This window comes from Ambystoma mexicanum, chromosome 7p (genome assembly GCF_040938575.1).
Source record: "Ambystoma mexicanum isolate Mex_15411 chromosome 7p, UKY_AmexF1_1, whole genome shotgun sequence".
Classification (NCBI taxonomy): Eukaryota; Metazoa; Chordata; class Amphibia; order Caudata; family Ambystomatidae; genus Ambystoma; species Ambystoma mexicanum.
In genome coordinates, this window is record NC_090939.1 from 459,592,000 (window position 1) to 459,616,996 (window position 24,997).

At 45.1% G+C, this 24,997-nt stretch overlaps 1 protein-coding gene across 2 annotated transcripts in view; it reads right to left on the minus strand.

The window, feature by feature from the left end:
• The window catches only part of NME7 (NME/NM23 family member 7), a 2,086,428-nt gene that overhangs the window by 1,810,684 nt on the left and 250,747 nt on the right, over positions 1 to 24,997 (minus strand). For both annotated transcript variants that reach the window (XM_069636474.1, XM_069636473.1), the window contains one exon: positions 16,731 to 16,838. In XM_069636474.1, the coding sequence (XP_069492575.1) occupies positions 16,731 to 16,838 (108 nt within the window). The remainder of the gene's footprint in view (positions 1 to 16,730; positions 16,839 to 24,997) is intronic.

Consider the following 24,997-nt stretch of genomic DNA (forward strand, 5'->3'; position numbering starts at 1 on the left):
CTTGCCGCAGCCGCCGATACCACCGACTCTGGAGCAGGTTGAGAGGACAAACATTTCGGAGTAGACTCGGGAGCCTTAAATTTCTTTTCCAGTCTACCTTTTATTGCTGGGTCTGAGAACGGATGACGCATCGTTTGTAGTCCCTCTTGCCATACATGATCTAAAATGGGGACCGAAAACACCGATTTTCTCCTCTTTCCCATATGATCGAACAAAAAACAGTCTTTTTTCTCCTCCTCCTGAGCCTGTCCAAATTCGGTACAAGCCTTACTCATCATCGCGTGGAAAGAACCAATTTCATCTGGGGGCGACGGTTGGGCTGGGCTTCTTGGAGCTTCCATCTCTGCTTCCGACTCCCAGGTCGGGTCCCTACAGGGCGATAACGATATATCCGATATGGACTCTCTGACTCAGATTCCGGCAGTTCTCTTCTTCCGGGCGCGCACATGGAAGGCCTTCACGGACCGGCGCCGCCGTCGACGCCATAGGAGTCGGGCGATGGGAAGGGCCAGGCTCGTCGTCGACTGGTCTTGCTGCAGCAGCAACCTGAGGTAACTTTTCATCTAATTTCTTCAACAAGTTTTGTAATGTAGACAGAACTTCCAGGGATAAAACAGTTTGAGGATTAAGCAACGGAGTTGTAACCGGGATATGCGGCCCGCTCGAAAGAGTCACAGAGCCAACCCCTTGCAGCTCAAGTTCCGCAGGCCCAGCCACCTGCTCACGTTCGTCATCTACAGAGGATATGACAGGTCTTTTCTCTCCTTCTTTGACGAGGAGGAAGACGAGGTTTTCGTTTTCAACGAAGATTCTCTCGTGGAATGTTTTTCTGATAAGCCTTTCTCCATCGAACGCACTTTGTTCGCCAGAGGTTCAGCTGATACTGAATGGCGGGGGCCCCTAGAGATTTAGCTGTTGAGGCCAAGCTATGCGTGAAGCCTACCTCCGAAGGGGGGTACGCACCCGCTCCGTCGTTCAACCAAGCCACCAACCGCCTATTCCCGTCTTTGAGGGTCTTCTGGGAGAAGCTTTTACAGATGTCACAATTGTCTGCCGAATGGTGAGGGTGGAGACAATATATAGAGTCCATATGGCCATCTCCTTCATACACCTTCTTTAATACGCATGTAGCACACAACGAAAAAGAGCTTTTCCAGACATTAGGAAAAACGAAAAAACAACCTAGCAAAAATAGTAGATGACGCAAGCTGATCCCACTACTTTGGAAGACGGTTGAAATCTGAAGGGAGCCGCGGGGGCGGGGCATTTATACTGCTACGTCCTATTGGGGCATGCGTAAGCGGCCCAAAATGACATAGATAGGACACAGAAGTGTCGAAATTTTTCCTATGGAAAACGTCTTTATAAAAGGTACCGAGGGTTCCCAGCCTGACGACGGGGTATATTCTAAGCATGTGAATCCATGAAAGATCCAATGCTGGAGAAATAGGTGTTAAGTTTAAAGTTATATTGTTGTTTCCTCTGACCCACCTCCCTGCCTGCTTTTGTTCTAATATGGTATTCCCGCCTCTCTTGGATCAAGAACAATGGGGCCTGCATATCCCATAAAGGCTTCCGAGACTTTTTTCTCCTTGCCAATTATCCATCCACCCTCGCTCGTCCACCCTCCGCGTTGGGATCCGAAAGGATCTATGTGATCTCTGCGACCGTTATAATTACGACGGCCGAAAATGCCGATTTATTTTTTAAACCACCTTTCCACCACATATATATGCGGGGGGAGACCCCCCGTAGTCCCCCATATTAATATTATATCATATACCCCCCACATATGTGGTGTAAGAGGGGTGTCTAAAAATGAAATTCGGCATTTTCGGCCATCGTAATTGTGAGGGTGACATTTTGGGCCATTACCGATCCGAAAGAAACAGCCCTCCCCATACAGTCTGAATAGAGGATTCTCAGGATCTACTTGGGAAAATACCCCTAGGTTTCTCACAGCGCATATTTGCCATTTACAGACTCCCAGAAAATGTAAACTGTGTGCCGGTACATTTGGCAGCCCCGCACATTTTTGATACTTCATTGTTGTAGTTTGCCCATTTTCCCAATGGCTTGAGGTTGGTGCCTGCATAAACCCTGATGCTAAGTCTGCAGCAAAGTTTTTGGTGAGGGAGATCTTTCCACAGTGGGGAATTTGTAAGGTCCTGAAGTCTGAAATTGGGACTCACTTTTTTAATGCCTTGTTCTCAGAAATTACTTCGCTCTTGGCGATTATGCAGAGGTTGTGTTTCGGTGTACCACCCTCAAGCCAAGGGAATCATGGAGCGTTTGAATGGAGTTCTTAAAATTTGGTTGTCAAAAATGTGTAGTGATTAGCATAAGAACTGGCTTCATTGCTTAGCGCTTGTCCCGTTTTATTTGAGAAATCAGCCCGGGAAGGACCACCACCTTAGTCCCCATGAAATAGTTACAGGGCACAGATTATACACACCACTTTTGCCTGCACGCGCAGCATTGGATGCACACAAGTCAGCAGAGATTCTTGGTGAGGATTTTAGGGAATACCGTAGGGCTTAACTAAGAGAGTGTCAGGCTTGTATCTTCACAGGTTGTGTGCTCTCATCAACAGTTGTGACAAATCGGATGATCTTGTCCCAGAATCAAGGGGAAGAAACAGAATTTCAACACCAAAACCCAGAAAATTCATACAGAATCCCACCTCTTCTTACAAGTTAAACCCAGATATATCATATGAATGTATGTATTTTTGTAAAGCAACACCACCCTCTGAGGTTACAGGAACTAGGAAGGAAACTGCATCTAGAGAGACAAGAAGTGGAAGCTCAAGCCGCAACACTTTAGTCCTCTTTTTGTCTCTATGAGAAGACCTGACAACAAAAGGGAAGAGGGACAGGGATCGGCCCAGAAAGGAGGTAGTAGCAGAGGAGACGACTGGAGTTGGACTGGAAGAGGCAACAGCCTTAATAGTGGTGGAAGTGGCAGCAACACTTATTGGAAGTGGAGGAACCGAAGAGGTGAAAAGAGTAGAGGCAGAGCGCAAGAGCAACCATTGAGGAACAGAGAAGTAGAAGAGCACGGAAATAGGCATGGGCGTCCAGGTAAACATCGTGGCTGTGACCGGAGTCTCCTGCAACGTATCCAAGGTGCCAGAAGTGGCTATGGGGATGCAAGTGGTATTCGTAAGGTTGAGAGTCTGGTAGAACAACCCTTCGTTGCATGGAGTATCTGCCGACAACAGAAACCGCAGGAGGGTCATGATGCAGAGCAGCTTAGTACCCGCTACGGAGAAGGAGCGGAACGTCATGAACAACAAGGACTGAGCACCCACTACGGAGGGAGAGCAGGAACCTGGAACAGCGAGGGAGAGAGCTGAGTTGTGGCGGCAAAATTAAGAGGTACGTTATGGTGAGGGGAACGGAGCGCTTTGAAAGAAAAGTGTAACAAGCCCCCTTTTTCCAGCATTAAAAGAGAATAGGAAAAGGGGCATAATCAACATAACTAACCTCACACCCCTTGTCTAGGAGCAAAAGTCTACTTTAAACGAAAAGGGCAATACTGGGAAACCAGACAGAAAGGGGACCCAGCCCTCCCAACTCACTTTATTCTCAATCAATCATTTTCCTTGGTATACACACACTACTAAAGAAGCTGGGCTAACCTGAACACACGATTGGCACTAAAATGCAATCGGCCCACACCCAGAAGACAGTGATTAGGTGATTGTATCTCATCCCTGTCTTTTGGGAAAATGAAAGACATGGGGGAGTGGATTTTCCCCCCTTTGCACTAGGGTAAGACCGGGGAAGAGAAGCTCCCCCTGGCCAGTAAAATCTGAAAGATAGCCAACTATTGTTTTTTCCCCAGATGATGGATGGTTTTTGTGGTATATTACCTGAAAGGCCTGAATATGTTTTGAACACAGGACTGTAAAGATTTATTTTGGGCATCCTGACAAAGACAGGTCCACTAGTTTGTTTTGCTGAGGTAGGGAAACCGCTCCTAGAGTTAGGGCAAGGCAGGTGTCTCTCCAACCCCATTTATTATTTAAATAAAGAAATTGTGAAGCACTTACCCTGTGTCTGTCTTGTATACTCTGGTATCTCACACAGTCTACAGGAGAAAACGGCAAAGAATCCAAAGCTGTACACCAGCCTGTCAGGGGGCAGGTGGCAAAGTGTGGCTGGGGGCACTGTCATGGGTGAGGTAGTAACTGAGAGAAGATGTGCAGCATTAAATCTAATAACGTGCAAACCATGTGTACTCCACAGAGGTGCCATATTTGCCCCATGTTCAGGTGTGGGTTGCTCCAAACAGCCAGAGCCCAGCAGACAAAACCAAGAATGCACAACAGACACTGAAAATAGACAATATCCATGTACAGCATCTTACGCGGAAGCTGGGACGAAAACTACAATCCCTAGCATCTTCCAGGAAATTAATTTACAGTCAAAGGTCTCCGCAATCCACCGCTTCAACGTGCATGCGCACACAAGGAAATCTTGTTTGTGCTTAAGCTTTTCAACAGAACAGATGCACTCCAGAGTTTCTCCTGAGCCTGACCCAAAGGAAATTCCATTGGGGGGTCACGTCCTACTTGATCCTCATTCCAGGTTCCACTGCCTGCAAGCTAAGTACTGCGGCGTAGCCGCTTGACATTTTCTACTCTACCAGTATACTTGTTTTTTTCCTCCACTAACCCGCACACATGCCTTTAAACCAACTTATTACTCGACATATTGGATTGTTTAGTAGAATACGATTCTTAAGATCGCCGTGTTGTAATGTCTACCGGCATAACTTCAGCATCCAATTGTTGCTTTCTATAGACTCGCAGCTTAAGCATGGCGCTCATAGCACCTGATCTCGCTGCTCAAAGGGAACACGCAGAGTGCCCTACGCTACTCGGACTACAGAAGAAAATCGAAGCTAAGTGCATTTAACCATTATTGGTGATAATAAGCATTACTGAGTTTCTTTTCCTTGCTAAGCATGACAGCACCATTGTGGCCGGTGAATCCTAAGAGGGATGCTCTGTGAGTGTATTCAATGCTATGGGGGGGGGGTGTTGGGACAATCAGTGCATGCATTACCATACCCAGTGAGGTAACTAGGACGATTTGTGTGGCATTATGTGAGTGCTTATATACAAATCTACAGGCAAAGTATGTTTACTTGGAAGTGTGTGCATCTGTCTGTGAAGGTGTGCATGAAAACCAGTCATGAAAGGCAATCAATGACCAAACACAGCATGTGTTAACAAGAGCCAAGGACCATATCTTACCCTAACTCCCCCATACCCATCCATAAGCTCTCCCTCTTCCTGATTAACCTAAGACCCGTTACCGATCCAAGCCATGGACCCTAACCTTCTTTCGCCACTGAGGTTGTGGCAAACTTGTGTTACTACTAGTACAGGCACCAAAAACCTTTGAGGGGAGGCAGGAGTGTGTGCTACCTCTGCATGAGATCTGGAACCTGACAACCACATTTGCTCCTCGGAAACCTGTTTTTTGTCCAATCCTTTGTCTGAAGCTGGAACGAGAGGCATTTCCATGGGCCGCTCCGAGTGATTTTTGCGACTTTGTCTGCTGTGAAGGTGGATGGCAGCAAGAGCTAGGTTCATATTAGCGACGTACGAAAGGATACGGGTGCCCCTCGACCGGCACAGGAGCAATCGCAGGCTCAAAGTTAAGTAAGGCCTAGGGATTCGAAGTTCATTCTGGTAGAAAAGGGGTAGCGAACGAAAACCAGATGCTGTTATTGTGAAATACAATGGAACATCTGGACTTTAGATGAATATTAGGATAGTTGATTATATATTTTTCAAATTGTTCCTGCTATTGTGTTCAGGTGTGGCAGACAATATGAATGTGATTATTTTTAGTTTGTTTCATTCTGTAGAATTTGAAAAAGTATTATTCAGGTCACAAAGAAGTGCTGATTCCGACGTCATGGGCAATCATGACGATGTAAATTCAGATCCAATAATGGATGCACATATGTTGTGGATATACCGTTTGGTATAAGCATATGAGGAGGGTGGGGAGAGAGAGAGATCTATAGGATCTTGATATACGATCAGCTATGGCCATCTCTGGTTTTTATGACTTGATACTATTTTGGAGAAGAGATGTAATCTCTTTAAGTACATGGGAGTCTGTTATTCATTGTCCAGGAAAGTCCAGCCAACTGGTAGCGTCAGTATGAGGCTAGGTAATAAACCCGGTGGAAGGGATGCTTAAGGGTAAATTTGGGAAATGGTTTATGGGTGTCAGTTTCTCAGGAATGCACAGGATGTGACCAAAGGCTAGGCATGTTGGAATGGTAGTCGTATAGATTACTGTGAAATGAGGATGGCAGCAAGCCTGGGCGGATAAGATACAGTGAGGAATCCTATGGATCCCTCACCAAATCCTTGCCTAAGGTCTTCTCCCGGGTGGCCTGGGAAAGCAGATGCTTCTTGATCCTGACCTTCGGGGTAGTGCTCTGTGGGAGGATCACCTGGGAGGAGAAAAGGCTCAGGGAAGTGAGAGGAATTCATGGGGTGAGACACAGTATTTATCTTCCCCCAAGTAAGAAATATTAATACCTAATATAGCTTGTTGCTACAATAATTTAACAGATCCACTGGTTTAATACCTAAATGCGGATACAATCAGCCAAAGCTCGTGTGGTACAAATGCAAATAATACCCATAGAGCCAAATGTTTCCCCGACTCAAAAGAAGGTAATGCAGTCTGTGAATAATAATCACCAAAAGTTTAGAACACTGTATTCCTCTTATCAAACCAAACCTGGAAACTGATTTGTATAATATTTCTTCAATGAATGCTGTGGAAAATAAAAAGCAAATCAACAAAACACAGAGTTAGAAAAGCGAGCTTTCTTGTCAGGGAAGTCCCATAATTCTCTTAGTACTGAGACGAGGAAGAGGGAGGCAGAGGAACACCACTATGGGAGTGACATCCTAATTAGTGTTGACCTACACCTGAAGGGGACTGGGAGTCTTAAAAAGCCCCTTTTGGTGGAGGACAAAGAGAGAAGCAGAGCAGTGGAAGAGTAAGAAACAGCGTGGACCGTGGTTGCAGGTGAGAAGGAAGCCTCAGGCGAGAGAAGACGCTGGGACCATGGAGTTGCCAGAAGCATAGTGGGTCCCAAGAAAGTCTTTGCCTGGGACTCTCCCTATTGCAACAGTCAGGCAGCGAGAAGCGCGAGGACGAGAGATGATTAACCGATAATATTTTTTTGTGTGAGGACAAGGCGCTTACCAGATAATATTCTGTTGTGCAAGGTTTACGCCGCGGGACGCAGCAGCAGTGAGGGAAGAGTTTCCTCTTGTGGGGTTCAAGGTGGCTGGATTGCACTTGACCCTCTACGGAGCAGAGGAGGCTCCCTTCGTCATGGCGTAAGCACAGGACCACCAGAGGAGGCTGTCTACCCAACCGCGGGAAGCCACAAGCCTTGAACACCTGTGAACATCTAGCGATTTATCCGGTGAGTCAACCGCTTGCAAGTGACTCCATAGCACTGCTATGCTGCCCTCATGGTCGCACCATGCCATTTCTCTCGCAAGTGAGTGAAAGCGATAATAGAAGTAATTTTGAATACCGAACTATATGAAACCAACACAAATTATGCCTGTTATAAGCAACTTACTGTATAAATAAGCACATGAGAGAGTGGAATGCCCAAAAACCCCATGGAAAAGCTGAAATTGTTCCAAAAGCTTACAATTAATACCCAATGCAAGAGTTTATAACACACCAGCAAAACCAGTGTAACAAACATTACTCACGGCAAGAAGGGAATACTTAGAGGCTTAATGATTGTAGAGCTTACTGCTTATGTGCTATGAAATACAAATCGTCAGATGATAACCTACATTGCCAAAGTTAAGGAGAAAAGAGAGACTATCTTGTGATCAGAATTTGGTTGTTAGTACATAGGGAAAAGAAAGGTGTCAAACGGGCTTCCCTTCTGGAGTAGATTATTCAGAGTGAGGGGAGCATAGCTGCCAAGAAATCTTGAAGAGATGTGGTTTCTTGTTTCCCCAACAACATGTTTTAAGTTTGATGCTTAAATGGTCCAATGAAGTTGTTGTTACACTAAGTTGGAAGTTACCATTCAATCACTTTTCTGGTCTTGTTGAAGGAGTAGATGGGCAGGCGAGTGAACACTTGGGGCAAGAGACATTGTCCAAAAGAGTCTGGCAAAGGCATAAACCAGCTATTAGTAGATGCAAGTGCTGAACAGTGGTTCTAACATAAACAACTCACATTGATTTGTGACAGTTGAAGAATTGTGAAAACATTTTGAATAAACGTTATAGTTCTTTCAGGTTTGAAATAAACCATCCTGACAAAGACATTTGTTCTTACTACAAAGGAGAGGTTTGTTCCTACTCCAGGCGGAGTTGGAATAGTTTATTTCTTTTTGAAACCAAAAGTATTGACAATTATCCTGATCAAGACATGTGTCGTTGCTTATGGGAAGAAAACCAATGCGAGACAGTTCTTATTGCAGGAGGAGTGGGAATTTATGATTTTTGGAGATACTTTATTGAAGCAGCAGAACTTCATACAAAACCTTGAAAACTGTATTGGAACTTTGTGTGAAAACAGATTTCCTTTGAACCATGGAGAAAGTCCTTGTTTAGATCTGGGGAAGGGAAACTCACCGAGGTTATAATAAAAGACATTAATTATATTGCGAAGCAGATGATATGTTGTACACTATTGATGAACTAAATTGACAAATATTTCCTTATTGCGTTATTTGTTGTATAGGTGCGAGGGTCAGATATCCTTTTGTTAAAATGGTTCCTTTAGTTTATGTTAGGCAGGGTGATCCTCGTCAGGGTAGGAATAGTGAGGCGTTAATCCAACCTTTTTATTTAATAAAATGGTTAAAGATGAAAACTAAGTTGTCCGCCTCACATTTCTGACCCCTCAACACTTCTCGCCAGTTCAAAGGGAACTTGCTAGCTTCTCCCCCTTCTTATATTGTTGAAGCGTTCTTGCAAAGACCATGTGCATCACTTTTGGGGTTAGAGGTTCTTAACCAGATGGAATCAGTAATGAATTATGTTTGTTGAGCGAATATATAACCATGTAACGACATCACAACCAACTACGGAAAGATCCCAAAAGGGGTGTGCTATAATTATGAGATGATGAAAATGTATTTTGAAAGAAGATGGTAGTTAAATACATTTGTCCAGAGAGTGTGGTAACTGTGGGGGATTAGATTTTGTTGTATAAGGTTGACCAATCATGTTTTGGGGGGAAGACTTAGTAATAAAATATGTGGGAGTGAGTTAGGTGTTGCAAAATGTACATAACATAAGATCTTAGTGTGTTTCGAGGAGACTCAAGTTACTTTGACTGCACAGCATCACTCCCCGGCCCTTTGTACAATAAACTTAATTTACAGACAAACATGCACTTTCTTCTTAAGAGGTGGGCCTACTTTGGGTTACTTTGGGTTACAGAGATCAGAGGCCCATCCACACAAGCCCAAAGGGGGACAATGGTGTGACAAGGAGGATGTTGTGGTGGGCAGGCTGCCTGACTAACAACGCAGACATCGTACCAATCAGAAATTGGCAAACACTCCATTCTTCGTCAAGATACCGGGACACAACAAGAGAGAAAGAGAGAGAGAGAACTGCACGGAGAAGACACCGGTGAAGGAGAGTCAACAGAGAAATTAAGTGAAGGAGAAGGCATCATGCCAGCACGGGCCCCGGTGAAGTTCCCCCTACAAAGTAAAGGTAACAGGGTGAACGGGAGAACCGGGAAGCCGAACGGGGCTCATTATGCATGCACAGAATCTCATCTAAGTACAATTGACAAAATCGTAAAACTAAATCTAATGAACTTGAAGACTGTTGACATAAGAAGGATCATAAATAATCCTGAGAGAGTGATCAATGGAGCACAGGTCACACTATCCTACGAAGACGGGAAAACACCCAGTTACTCAAGGAATATTGAGGGGAGCATAACAGAGAACAAATATTATGAAGTGGAGGGCAGAGAAGCATCAGGATTTAATAATATACAAGACAGACTATGCCAAGAAAGGTTTAAGCATAAATACATATTAAACAAACAACACTTTCCACGATTACCCAGAATCTATTAACACGAACCAAAGAATTTAACAAGTGTCAAAGAAAGTAATCCTGAACATCGAGGGGAACGTATTAGAGAAAGAATATTATGAAGTGAACGACAGAGAAGCCTCAGGAATAAATGATACACAAGACAGACTACATTACCACAAAGTAGGGGGGACCCTGTGTGGGCAGACATAGTTAGGGTCAATGTGTATTGCAAAAAACAACAAATATGACCACCATGTTGTAGAACTACTCAATGTGTTGTGTCTATTCTAATCAATTAATAGATTTGGTAGAGTGCTGGAGAAGTCAAGAAAAGCATCCCATGTGTTTCTCAATAATAACTATTTATTGCGGTAGCATACTTATCCAACAAAGAACATGTGTTGCATAATGTGAATTGTGAAACAGATGTGGAGTCAAGACATTAAACAAACAATGATATGGATCCTCACAAAATATAGTGACATGAATGACAAAACCAAATAATACACAATGTAACCACGGATCAAATTAAAACAAACATAGAATGCATACAATAGATGTTGCTCACTCAAAATTGTGAGTTGCTATAGGGTGTATTTCACATTACCCCCGATTGTTCGGCACAGTTCAACCATACTCTAAAAACTACATTCAGGGTACTTGATCATGCCTAATAAAACTGCCAAGTCAGACTGCGGCAAGAAAGGTTGAAGCCTGATTGTAAGCAACCTATAGGAAAAGCCACTTTCCACGTTTACCCAGTTTACATTAGTACGAACCAAAGGATTTGACAAAGGAAAATTAAAGTGATCCTTAAAGAGGAAAGGAAAGGCAAACATCTGGAAAGAGAACTACAGAAACCGCAACAGAAAGCAACAAGAGAATATTTGAAAATTAACAAGAAACAAGAAGCATCCATCAGAAGAAGGGTGTCATTCTCCAGATCTTAGTTTGTTAGAATAGTGGTAGGGTCAGTTAACATTAGTTTTGGCCAGCTGACTTATTCCTTTGGACATTTACTGATGACTGACAAGCACCTTAGTTAGTAAAATAGGTAGGGAATACCTCAAGGTGATAGGGAAAGTTAGGCATTATTCTTAAATAAACACGTTAGAAATTTCCTCAGAGTGTCCGCTTCCTCATACTGATTTGCCACAAAAGTCACATTTCTGGGATGGAATTTGAAGTGAGATTGTGTGGTTACTTTCCACTGAACACAAGGAAAGGTACATTCCTGGGGTTGTGGGATGATGATTGGCTGCAAATAGGCATAATGTTAATACATTTGGTAGGGTAGGGGTTTTCTGGGTGATAATGAGTCCCTGACGTTTGAGAGACTGAGCCGAGCGATTTGCTAGAGATAACAGACTAGATACTCATATGGATTTAGGCCAACCCAGGATCAGATTAGTAACTTAGCAACAAAGGCTTGAGGTTGAATCATACCTTCTTAGGATGTGCAGTTTCCCGACTGCAGCCTTTCTTGTGCACTGTGATGATTCACAGGATCTCATCACTTCTCCCCAGAGGTGAGCCCTTCCCTATGAAGCTAGGTAGGTGAGGTCACTGCCCAATAGTCCTCCCCAACCCTATAGGAGTGGTAAAAAGAGGAAGGACCTCATAGGGAGAGACTCCCCTCATGGGGATAAGGAGTCCCGTCCCATGAAATACCTCCCTAAACCCTTGTTACCAGATTCTATGGTCCTGTTGACTCCTTCTCCCTCCCACACTGAACCTACTACTGCAAATGCAAGAACAGATAGGGCTGAGACAAACAAAAAACAAAGAAACGTACAGAACAGTAGAAATGATTACCCAAGAACTCTGATGAGGTGACCACTCGGAGGCATGAAGATAAGTTCAAAGGCTTTGACAACAAACATTGATGTTATTCTAGGAAGAGCCCAGCAGTATTAAGTAAAGACAGAGGAAGGACTTGGGTTGTTCAGGAGCAGGAGGAGCCGCAAGGAAAGCTAGCGTTGTCTGTCCTGCAGGGCCTGGGGAATTCAAACCTGCACTGCCTAAAGCATCGAGAGACAGTCGGTCTCTGAAGAAGAGGCCAGAAGGAATTATGCAAGCTGAAGGGAACTAAACTCGCTGCAGAAGCAGGAAGAATCCAGCAGTGGAGTGGTGTGGCCTCTACCAGGTGGACCGTGTGGTCCAACAGCTAAATCAGGAAGACGTGCTGAGCATCTGCACAACGAACAGTGGCCGAAGATCCCTGGGGAAAAACCGGTAGCACTCCCCAGTGAAGATACAGCTAACGAGAATTGGGGGAAAGCCGGGTGGGTACAGGGAACCCAAAGAGCCAAGCATTCCTCAGGAGAAATCTTCCTCGTCACAGTGGTGACAAGAAAAAACATAAATCTTAGGAGTGCCTCAGGAGCCAAGCAGGTTTAGCACTGAATAGGTATGGTACAGATGCCAATATATTAACTCAGTAAGCCATCACACCCTATAGGGCTTTGGTGGGATAGCCTACACGTTCCTAACTCTTCCTTTCCACACCAACTACCCAAATCACTGGCCAAACAAACCTACACTGGTTTATACCTACAGTAAGAAATGGGACGTGCCTAAAGGTTCCCAACCCCCACTCCACCTGACAGTTCTGTAAAGAAAACAAACACACCATCTTCTCTTCAAGAAACGCTGACAGGAAGGAGATGTGGATGGCCCAGCAGGAGCACAAGGGCAGAGTATTCTCATTGGCACCAGTTCTAAGCTTTGAAAAATTGACATGTACACAGAGAGTCACAAGCTTTGAGAACGCGCTGCCCTTTGTGTTTACGTAGTGATGCCAGAGGTGTATGTGGCTGGAAAGAACTACAGAATGCTTCAAGGGTGTGGAAAGAGGAGACGGACACAACGCTAGCATGCTTTTAGCCAAATAGTTTTATTTATACCAAAAGAAAGAAGGAAACCTAAATATCCCGAACTCTAAGAGGGGTTTCCCTGCCGCAACAAAAACTAAGGAGCTGTCAGAATGTTTGTTACTAAAAAGTCCATCGTCTTGTGTCCAAACCCTACTTCTATCCCTTACACTTATAAATGAACTAAATTGGATCAGTATCTTCTAAGTCCAGAAGAATGACTCCCTTCTTCTGGATGAAAACAGTTCACAAGTAGGTGGAAGGTCTCCCGTCCCCTTGCATTTCTCAGACTTCTATTTACAGTTCCACAAATTAGAGGCAATGGCTTTTGTCCCCTGGCCTTTCTCATGATTGTATTTACACAATTCCACAAAGTAAGAGAATGTCTCCATTCCCCTGGCCTTTCTCACGCCCCTGTTGAGCCCCATCAGTGACTCACTTGACAAGACCTGATATTTGACCTTATCAGGTACTGCAACAAAGAAGAGGGCTTGTTGGAGGACCTCGTCCCCATGCACGGTTGGGTGGTGTTTAGCTGCTTCTTTAATGTACCCCTGGTACACTACCCTGCCAGGAATACTTTCTCTCATCCAGAAGGTCATTGACCCTGTGGTTATGCTTTCTTATCCTTGGGTCTGTAAGCAACTCATGTTGGCAACAGGAAAGACAGACACAAGTGATCACAGTTCATGGGGTGTTTATTGAACTTCATAATGGGTGAGATAAACGCTTAATCTAAACCTAAATCTAAGATGGAGCAAGCTAGGGCCATCAAATAATAAGGCAGTCCTAGTAGCGTCTTGTCAAATAAAATGGGCCAATACTAAAAAACCTATTGCCAATCCTTACGACTGAATCACCAAAAAGAGTGTGGGATAGTGTTCACCAGAAAAGAAAGGAGTGTTCACAAAATAATAAGTCAGAAGAACAAGTTACTTACCCCTGATAACGTTCTTTCGACCGGATGTTCCTCCCAACTATTCCTCATCTTTGATATTTGCGCCAATAGCATTGACTCGATGTTCCTCAAGGGCCTCCGTCTCAAGGATGATGTCATCAAAGGCATATATAGAACAGGCAGCGCCCATTGGCTCAGTTCTGTTTTTTTTCTTACAGTAGAAATACCCGCATAACCACGGGAATTACCGTACTTAGCCTTGAAGGAACGAAAGCTGTAATAGCATGGGAAATTCTACTCTGGGATAGTTGGGAGGGCGATGAGGAATGTATGGGAGGAACATCCAGTCGAAAGAACATTGCCAGGGGTAAGTACTGTGTTCTTCAAATGAATTGTGTCCTTCCACGTATTCCTCATCTTTGATAGTCGACTGCGAGCCGGCATAATTGAAACGGAGAGAATGTGTGGTGGTGGCGTGACCTGTGGTGGATAGACTGTGCAGTCCGGGAACGACACCGAAACCTCCAGCACTGGCCCCCTTGTAAGCGGTTACACGAGAAACAGACAGAAGGGTGAACAATAAGCTACCTGTAAGGGCTGTGCAGTCAGGTCTGCACCAAATGCCCAAACTGCCTACAGTCGAGGTGTACAAAGCCAAGTGGGCCCCAACGAAAGAAGAAGGAAGAAGCAAAACATCACAAAACAGCCCCACGCAGAACCAGTGAAACGTTCCCCGCCCAGAACAGGTGACGGAAAGGGAAAAAGTCAGGGAAGGAGCCTTGGGATATGTAAATTAATTTCAAAGCACATACAAAAGAGACTTACTTTGAACCCTGGGCAGGTGCTAAAACATTTGCCTTCAAACATAGAAGATGCAGATCCTTTGGAAGTCGTCCTCGGGAAGATTAACTCCCGGACCCAGGTGTCTTTGAGAGCATCACTGGCGAGAACAGTATTCTCCTGGTGTAAAGCATGGAAATTGCCAGCCCCCGGGGCACGTGCATGTGAGGTAGAGGATACCTTTTGCAACACACAACAGCGTGCAAGAGGGTGTCTTCCTCTTTCATTTACGTCAACAGCAGATCCTGCCAGGAGTCAGTGCCCCTTTGAAATCAACAGGACAAATGTCTTTTCTAAAAGAGAAGGAGACAAAGGGCCTCATTACACGGTAGGCGGTAAGGGTTTACCGGTATTTTACCGGTACCGGTAAACCCTTACCGCCTTACTACGAGGTCCCTTTGCGGGTTGGAGAATTTAACGCCTGCTTTAAGCAGGCGTTAAAAACCAACCCGCAAAGGGACCAGGGAGCTAATTATGGTACCGCAATTTGCAGTGCCGTAATTAGCACCTTCCCCCTTCCCATTATGCCCTATGGGGCAAAAATGGGAATGGGGAAGGGCAATGGGGGAAGGGGGAATTACCGCCCCACCAACCTTGGAATAGGGCGGTAATTCCCCTTTCCACCAAGGCGGTCATAGTATTTTACCGGCATGGACCAAGGTGCTAATAGCACCTTGGTCCACCGCCGTCCGTGTAATGAGGCCCAAAGTCTTTGTTCCAACTCGGTACGAGAGCTACTGGCCTCAATAGACCCAAAGGTAATCAACAAACCTCTTCCTTGTCCCAGTTGGGCAAGGAAGAGAAAGTAGAGAAGCAAGGAAACCCTTTGAGGGAACTACAAGATGTGTTAAAGAAGTTGAAGATAAGATAGCCTACACAAGGCTTACAAAGAACTGGTGGAGCAAGTTAGGAGGAGAGCCATTCTCCTAGCCCCACCATGAAATCGTGGAACTTTGTTTCTTTTTGTTCTGAACCTGTGAATCTCTCCTTTAATTATAAACTTGGAACATTCCCTGAGCTTGAGAAAGCTGCACCTTGAACGACACATAACCAGGAGGTGGGAGTCATTCTCCAGGGTTTTAGAAATAACTATTTTTCTTAGATTAGTGGTAGGAATAAAAAAGGAGTTTCAACTAGTACGGTGAATTTTTTATTTGGACTACAAAGACTTCCCGACTTCCTAAGATTTTGTTTGTTTGAGGTGGGGAAACAACGTCTAGGCTAGGGATAAATTGGTTTGTTTATTCTATAAATAAAAGTCCTTACCAATCACTTTACCACCGTTTGGCTGGACTCTCATTCCATGCCTCCACAGTCAGTACTAGCAAATGATGGTAAACTCTGGGACAACATCACCTTAGTTATACTATACTTAAAACGGTGTCAGATACTTTTTACGAGGCATGGCGTCTGGTCACAATAACAAATTGACAGAATTTGAAGGACGCCGGCCAGGCAACCCGATACTTTATCAATAGGAACTGCTGTGGAATTGGTCTCTATAATGTGACTAATGAGACACAGGAGTCGCAAATGGGAGCATGAAAGAATACCAAGATCTTTACGGGAAATGTGCAATGGCATAACAGACTATAAAAACCAAATATTAACAAAGCTTATGCTGCGTTTCATTCCTGGTCGCCAGGTGGGGGGAATACGACTGGCACAACTTGGTATACAAAAGGAAAAACATTTCGGACACTGCATGACAAATTAAAGCATTGCCTTAAAAAAAACTTGTGAAGCATGCAAAAAACATGAGTTGATGTAGATTATGGTATGTTATGTTTCTATACTTTTGTACTGCAACAAAGCTCCGTCGTAGTGGTTTCAGAGCGCCTTGGCTTACCCATGGTGTGGCCTATTGTGAACCCACCTGGGGAATGTAGGTGTTAGTAGTCTGCTGAAATAAAATAATAAATCAGGGGAAGATTGGAAAAAAGATGTTAAAAATCAAAGGCAGGGAGATTATTAAAAGAAAGTAAACATGTTTTCTCCAATTATTGGTAATTCAGGCAAGACATACCATTTCAACAGAGCCATCTTTTGTGTAGTAAAGGAGCTGATAACGTCTTAGGAGAGCTGCATTTGGGTCATACCATTCAGCAACAAAAGCGCATCGGTCTTCATCACTCTGCAAGAACAAGTTATGATAATGAATGCATTTTATTTATTTTTAAGTGGTATACACTAAAGGCAAGACACAGGAGATAAAGAATGCATTTTTCATATAGTCAATATTGTGGAAATGATGGGAATAGATCCACAATTAACACAAGTCAACAGTCATTTGAAGTGAGTGGGAGCGAAAGCAAGGAGGCAGCTGAGGGCTAGGGCAGAGTAATTGATGGGAGGTAAAAGCAATTGGCATAGAAGTGGCAGTGGCAGAACACATTATTTGGAGGGCCCCCCGCAAATCATCGTAAGGGCCCACCCCAACAAGCTCAGCAACAAAGCACCGGCCACACCACACTCTGGGCCAACCTGGATCGCCACACTTGCACAATTTGCAGGATGATCACGCTGCTGCAGAGGAAGGCCACACAATACACTACGTGAAAGATATACGTATGTGCTTTAATCAAACCTTAAATCTTTCACCTAGTGTAGAAACAAGGGGCTGTGCTTGGCTCCAGGAACCCCAACGTACCAGCCAACTATGTGTGTGGCCAGTAATATTATGCACAGTAATACCACCATAAGAAAACATGTTCATGCTGGCTCTGCTGTATATGCCACTATCCCCATTTACAAACATTTGCTTGTTCGCTTTGCCCTTAACGCCAGTAAAAAATCTCCTGCCACAGGAGTAAAACATGTTATTACTGTCTGCACAAATGCTTGACCAACTCCTGCACCACCATGTAGGCATACTCTACATGTTGTTTTTGCCGCTAACGCCGGTATAACATGCAATGCTACAGAAACGAAACATTTCCTTGTTCGACTGCACAAAAGCCACCCCCACCTCATGTAAAAACACTCATGTTGACTTTGCTCTTAACACCAGCAAAACATGCAATGCCAGAATAAGTAAACATTTACTTGCTGACTGCACAAGTGCCCCCACCCTCCTCATATAACACACATCATAATGGCCTTTATCCCTATGCAAGTAAATAAAATGCCATGGCACAGAAAATATCCAAACTGCCTGCCTCTTGTGCTATAAACCCCTCACCCCAAACCCTCCTCCAATAAGGTGATAATGTACTTGAAAGCAGTGTAAAACGACATTGAGGTCTTGAGAAAGCTGCTGGATACTGTAAGGCCCAATGAAGGTAATGGCCTAGGGGCACCAGCAAAGGCAGCCTCTAATGCGTGCAAGGCAAAGCGCATATTTAAAATATGTTTCTTTTTTAGAAGACTGCCATTAAAAGGGCAGCAGCGTGAGCCCCCTGAAGCTGTTGCTTTGTGATAAGACTACGTTAATAAGGGCAGAAGCTAGCTTGGGGCCCCTGAAGCTCAAATCCATTGGAAATGGACATTGAGCTTCAGGGGGCCAACTCTGCTGCCCATAATGGCAGTCATATTACAAAGCAAAATATTTAAAATATGCACTTTGCCTTGCAGACGTATTAGGCTCCCTTTGCTTTCAAAAGATTGAAAGGTACCAACACCATCCCTGCACCCAGGAGTGAAAACTAATCATGTTGATTAGGCTCCAACTATGAGCTAAAGCTAATGATTGTGCTAAAATACCACCTATGTTTTAAAACTATGTAACCTCACTAGTGTGATGAATCCTATGGAGTCCTCATGAAATACCTACCTAAAGTCTCCTCTCAGGTGGCCAGGGAAAGGCAGACGCTTCCTGATGCTCGGGGCGGTTTTAGCCGTGAGGATCACCTGGGAGGAGAAGGGCCCCAGGGAAATAGGAGGACTTCATGGGATGAGACGCAGTGGTACAGGTCTACCTCATGCAAGGGAATATTATTAATTCCAGTACATATAATGGCATGTTGTCAAAGATAATGAGTACTCCCTTAAGTTAATTGTCAACAGTTTGAGTGAAGACTATTATAGCCGATCATGTGTTAAGAGTGAGAAAAGCTCTTGCAAAATGCATTACACTCCCAGAAATAGGAAACCCTAGGAGTCCCAGGAAATGCATGCAGAGAGGTCTTTAAAAATTATCAATTTGAAAATGGAAAAACCTCAATCCTCTGTAAAACAAAATACATAATTTTATCTTTTTTTTTTACCATATAACGTTTTATTGACATTTTCACAACTTTTACAAACAATTGTTAAATTTGGTATATTGACCCACAACTGTTTGTCTCCAGAATCCGATGTTGGGTATTTCTCAAAAGGGGTTAAGCTGCGTGTTGCTGCCCCTTTAATATTGGACTGCATGACCCAGTGCCTTATCTGACATATCGGAATCTCTCAGACTCTTTCAGTCCAAAGTCCTCCTTGTACTGGGAGCCCTCCTCCCGCCATGCCCTAAAACTCCTTTCCCCATGGCCTGCGGTAAAACTTGATTATCGAAAATTGGGGTGAATGGCGACCGAAATGTCGTGATTTGGGCCTTCCTCATCACTTCATCCCAGGAATCGCCCTCCCACTATCAGTATCTTGCTGTAGTACTTTTTTTTTGCCCGTCTCCCCTTCCACAGTACCTCATCTTGTTTTCCCCTATTAGTGTGCTGTCCATTGACCTCGATATTTTCCCCAGATTGTCTTTTAAGAAATCCCTCATTATCCTTATCTGTGCTGCCCTGAAATATGTTATCAAGTCCGGCTCTCCCATACCCCCTCTATTTCTCAGCATCATCACTTTCCTAGCTATCCTTGTTTTTTTATTATTCCAAATAAATGTTCCTGTGGGTTTTTGGAATGCTCGGTAAAAATAGGTTGGGACCTGCATAGGGAAAGTCAAAGTAATACAAAATCTGCAGCAGAATTACCATCTTTAGCATGTTAATCCTGCCCATCCAGGTTACCGTTAATGGACCCCAATCCACCAGCTTGTTTCTGATAGCTTCTAGCATAGGTGTGTAATTGACCACAAAACGTTCCTCCACTGTTTTGGTTAGCTTTATAGCCAGGTAGGTTATATGTTTCTTGACCCATTTATATGAAAGGCTGCCCTGGAGTCCATCTTTGTTTTTTTTTTGGTATTGTGAGGTTCAATATTTCTGTTTTTTGGGGATTTATTTTTAACCCAGCTACCCTCCCGAAGCATTTCATCTCTCTTTCCGTTGCTCTCAGGGAGCCCTCTGGGTCCTTCAGAGTCAATAGCATGTTGTCCGCAAAAGCAGCTACCTTGTACACCCTTCCCCCAAATGTTATCGCCTCTATTTCCCCATTCGCCCTTATTGCATCCAAGAATGGCTCCAGGCCGATTACAGGGGGGACAGGGGCATCCCTGTTTTGTACCCCTTTGAACCTTAATGGGTTCAGATAAGTGACCGTTAATTAATAACCTTAGCGTTGGATTCTGCTAGTTGACCCTAATCATTGTAAGGAATTTCTCCCCAAAACCCATTTGCCTCATTGTTATGAACAGGAACCACCACTCCACCCTGTCAAAGACCGTTTCTGCATCCAAGGCTACTAGGATCACTGCAGTCTTTTTTCCGTTGACCTTTTCTATGAGGTGGGCTATCCTCCTGGTGTTGTCGCTAGTCTGCCTGCCCCTAATAAACCCCCGACTGATCTCGGATAATGAACCTTGGAAGAATTTGGTCCAGGCAGTTTGCCAGGACGTTCGTAAAGATCTTTGCATCTGTATTGATTAAAGCTATGGGCCTATAAAAGCCACAGTTCGACAAATCGTTGCCTTCTTTAGGGAGGAGGACTACTTTTGCTTTCTCAGTGGTTGCTGCTATTTTCCCTGTGCGCCCCATTTAGTTGAATAGTGGGACCAAATATGGGATCAGTGTTTCCCTACCATTTGATAGAATTCCATATTAAAACCATCCAGTCCCAGAGACGTATTATTGGGCAGAGCCATGATAATCCTCCACACTTCCTCCGATGTACTCTCTCTAAGTCTAGAGCTGCTTTTTTTTTGAGTTATTTGAACAACATCCCTAGCTTTTAAGTATTCCTGTTAAGTCTGTTCCGTGGGGTTTGCTGAGATGTATAAAACCTCGAGAATTCCCAAACAATATCTTTGGTATCCTTACTTTCACCCTACTTCCGCTTTTACTTTGACGATTATTTTAAACTTCTCTTCTCTTCTCAGCATCCTGGCCAAAAGTCTATTGGCTTTATTGGCCTTGATGTAGAACTTCTGTTTTTAAAACATCAGTGCTTTTTCTGCCACCCTTGTCTAAATATCTTCCAATTGGGCTTTTATTGCTCTGTATTCCTTTCTCATTGTCCCGCTGGCTTCCACGCCCAACCTGGCCAAACACTCTTTAATTTTCCTTCCAGGTCTCTTTCTAGCAGCTTTCGTTCCCTGTCCCTACAGGCCTTGATTGCAATAATTCTCCCCCTAATAGTTGCCTTGAAGGCGCCCCACCTCGTTTGCCCTGAGGTGTCTGCCCATTTGTTATCCCCAAAGAAACTTGCCATCTCCTCATTCAATTCCCTCAACAACGTCTTGTCCTTAAATGCACTGGATACCTCAAATTCCAGAGGCTTGGGGTACCTGATCCTCTGGCTATTTGCAACGCCAGAAGAGCGTGGTTAACCAAGAGTATTACCCCACCTCCATGGACCTAACCCAACCCAGATGTTTCCTAGAGGTCCTCACATAGTCTATTTGTGATGATGATTGATAAACATGCGAAATAGGTTTGAACCCTTCTTTGTCCCCTTCTTTCTCCCTCCATACATCCACTAGGGCTAGCCTCTCCACTTTTTCTTCCAATTCCTTCAAGGGTCTCCCCTGGGTCCCCTTGGTTTTTGACAATCTATCTTTTTCTGGATCACTTGCCATGTTAAAGTCCCCTGTTAGAATTATGGGCCCTTTCGCAAATTTCTCTAGTCAAACCAAGGAGTGTTGAATAAAGGGGGCCTGACCTATGTTTGGTGGTGTAGATGGTCGCTAGAGTGTACCCTTCCCCTCTCCCTTTCAGGTTTACAGCTATATAACTCCCTTGGGCATCTCTGTCCATTTCCGTAACATTGAGGTTCAAAGTGTTCCGCAAGGCTATCAACACCCATGCCTTCTTGTTCTTCTCCATGGACTGGTCAATTTTGGGATATCCTTGCAACCGGAGGCAGGCCCTGTGTCCATACGTGGGTTTCCTATAGTGTGATTATGTCTGGCCCCTCCCTTTGTATATATCTTTCCACTTTTTTCTTTTCAACCGGGGAGTTCATACCCTTTATATTCAGAGATATGAATCTTAAGTTATTGTGGCTACACATTTTCCTAGGTGTTTTTCCAACTTTTGTATACTCCCTTCCCCATCCCTGGTCAGTTTCCCTTCCTCCCCCCCATGTCCCTCTCCACCCCTTCCCTTCCCATCCCCTTTTCCCCTCTCTTTGGCCAGAGGAGCTCAACCGGCCTCTAGCCTCCACCTCCGGAATCTCCCCCTCTGGGATTGAGCCCATAAGACACGCGAGCCTGAGCCCCAGCAGGTTTCCCCCAACCCATTTTGGATTCCTTCCCTACCGCTCCTTCCCCTCGGGACCCCCTCAGTTTTCCCTTTATTCGCCCTCCCCCAGGCATAATGCTCGATTAGCCCTTGTACCACTGCCATTTTTTCTCATGGCTGTGCTCTTCCCTATTGGTTGTACCCATCCTTGTTGTTTCAAATAGCAGGGCCTTTCAACTGGGAGTGGTATTCCCCCCCTTCTGGTTTCTTTTTGGTTTCACCACCATAGACCATTCCCAGCTTTTATGCCCCATTTGGTCTTTTGCTTGCAGGGCCCTACTTTCCTGGTCTTCCTTCTCGATCCCCAAGATCCTCGCTCCTTCACTGGAAGTGATCCGCTGTTGCCTGCCATGCCTGGGTAATCAAAGTCATTGTTCTCCTTATGGCCAGAGTTGTCCGAGATAAGTCCTGAAAAATAAACAGTTCCGAGCCGTTATAGGTTATTTGCTTGGTTCTTCTTAACAGTTGTAGGATCTGTTCCTTAATTCGGTAGTCTTGCAAAGCCGCCAAGACATCTCTGGGGCAAGCCCCTGGTTCCCTCCTACGGGGGCCGACTCTGTGGATCCTGTCCAGCCTCATGTCTTGTTTCTTCTCAGAATCTAGTAGATCTTCAAAGATGTCCTTTACCACTGCTTCGAGATCTTTATCTTTTTTAATCCGAATGTTTGATCTTTGCGATCTCTTTTCCAAATCTTCAGTCTGGAGCTCCAATTTGTGGGTTGCTGTTGCCATTTGTTCTACCCTGGTTTCTATGTTCCTCGAGTTCTCTGTCAATTCTTGTATGGCTTTCTCATTCTTATTGACCCTTTCCTCCATTTTGTTCACATCTTGCTTCATCACTTGGAGCGCCGCGGCCAGATCGTCCCTCATTATTGTCATTGGTTTTTTAAGTGTATTCGCAATTTTGTCCACAAAGTCTGTGAAATATTGTTTGAGGAGTGAGTGCGTCACCTGTTGATCTTAAGCTTCCTCCAATGGGTGCTCCCCCGGGTCCCTTTGCTCCAGACACATTTAAGCTCCGTGTGGGAAGTTACTTTTTTAGTCCATATTTTCTGGAGGCTGCTCTCAAGGGGCTTCCTTCGGCCCTTCGAGAGTATAGGCGGCTGATCTTTTATACTGGTCTTGTACATTGTCACTTCTCACATTCCTTCTTATGGGTTTATCCATTATCTAATGCCCGTGTCCTGTCAAGTGAAGGCTTCTCCCGGGTTGCCTCCAGATACGTGGGGGTTGCCCCTTATCTCGCTGTGCCCCTTTAAAATGTCAATGCGGATACAGAATGTTGCTTCCTCACCTTAAGGGCCCCTTCAAGCTAGGTGTAGCTTCCCTGTGTCACCCCAAACTGCTCTTTGTTTGAGTGATGGCCTTCTCTCCTCCACCTCCTGACAGAACTTGGACCACTTTGTTTTATATTGTAGGTGCCTCAGGTATGGTTAGTGCTCCCCCTATAGCTTGGACCTATGGGTTGACTATCACTTGCTGCTAGTCCCCTCTGGGGTGCTCCTTAACGCCTTCTCCTGCACTCTCATTCAATATGGATTCCACCCCCCAGGCCCTCTGGGTCCCGGGGCTTGTCACATCAACTCCTCCAGGTCAGGATTACGCTCCGTGGCTTCTTTTTGTGGTCCAATTTGAGTCCCCATGATGGAGCCTCTCCAGGACTTGGCCCGGTCTTAGTCAGGGACTGGAGAGCTGTCTTTCTCCCCTTGGCCTTGGCTGTGCCCTGCCGCCGCCTCCACTGAGGTGGAATCTCCCCCTCTCCCTGGCCTCCTTACCGCTGTTTGTTTTCCACTCAGTCCATTAGGGAGACGCAGGTTGCGACCAGCTCTTTCCTCCATGCATCGTCCTCCACCGAGTTCGTGCCTCCCACAGCTCTCTCTATGTGGGTCCGATTAGCCTTGTTCCGGAGCACCCAGGATCTTCACTGCGACGCGGTCACTTGAATCTTCTGAGTTCTCCTCTACTCTCCTGGGGGGGGGGGGGGGAACGGGTAGTTCTTCTGCTCCTGGCGAGGTCCTCTTTTCTACGCACAGTGCTGTCAGTCTCAGCCTCCATTGCCGTCTACTTATTCCAGGCGGGACTGCCACCTGGGGTCTGCTGGCACTCATTTCCTCGGGTGGTCCCGTTCTGATTTAAAGGTGTGGGAGTGTTGGCCCCCTTCCACCCGGGCTCTCCACGTCTCTAAATTGCTGCCTGGTGAGGTCACTGAAGCTCAGAGGCTGTGGAGGCCCCGAGGTTCAGGAGAGCATCGATCACTGTGCTCTCCCCTCAGCAGCCATCTTGGAATCCCTTTTTATCCTTTTGATAATCCTTTAAGGAATATGCTTAAGGAGAGAAAGGAACTGGGTTGGGAAAATATTGAGAAAATTGACTTTTGTGTTAGGGACTTCGAGTCCCAGAATTCCCAGAGTACTGAGACAAAGAAGAGGGCTGCAGAGACACAGCGTTGAAGAACGCAGCCCATTAGGGTTGATGACCCACACTTGAGGGTGGATGAGAGGTATAAAAAGCCCACTGAGGTGCAGGCCATACGACAAAGGTGGAATGAGGTGAGGCAGCCGAGGCAGCAGCAGCATCAAGAGAGCAGTAATAGTGTGTGGAGGAGTTTTAAAATCTCCATAAAGCAGCAGAGGAAGAAATTGTGGAAGAGCCAGGACCGGAATGGCGAGAGACGTTGATGCCGGTCCTGAGACGGTTGCATGGGCTCGAGATTTCAGCTGCAGCGGTAGCGCAG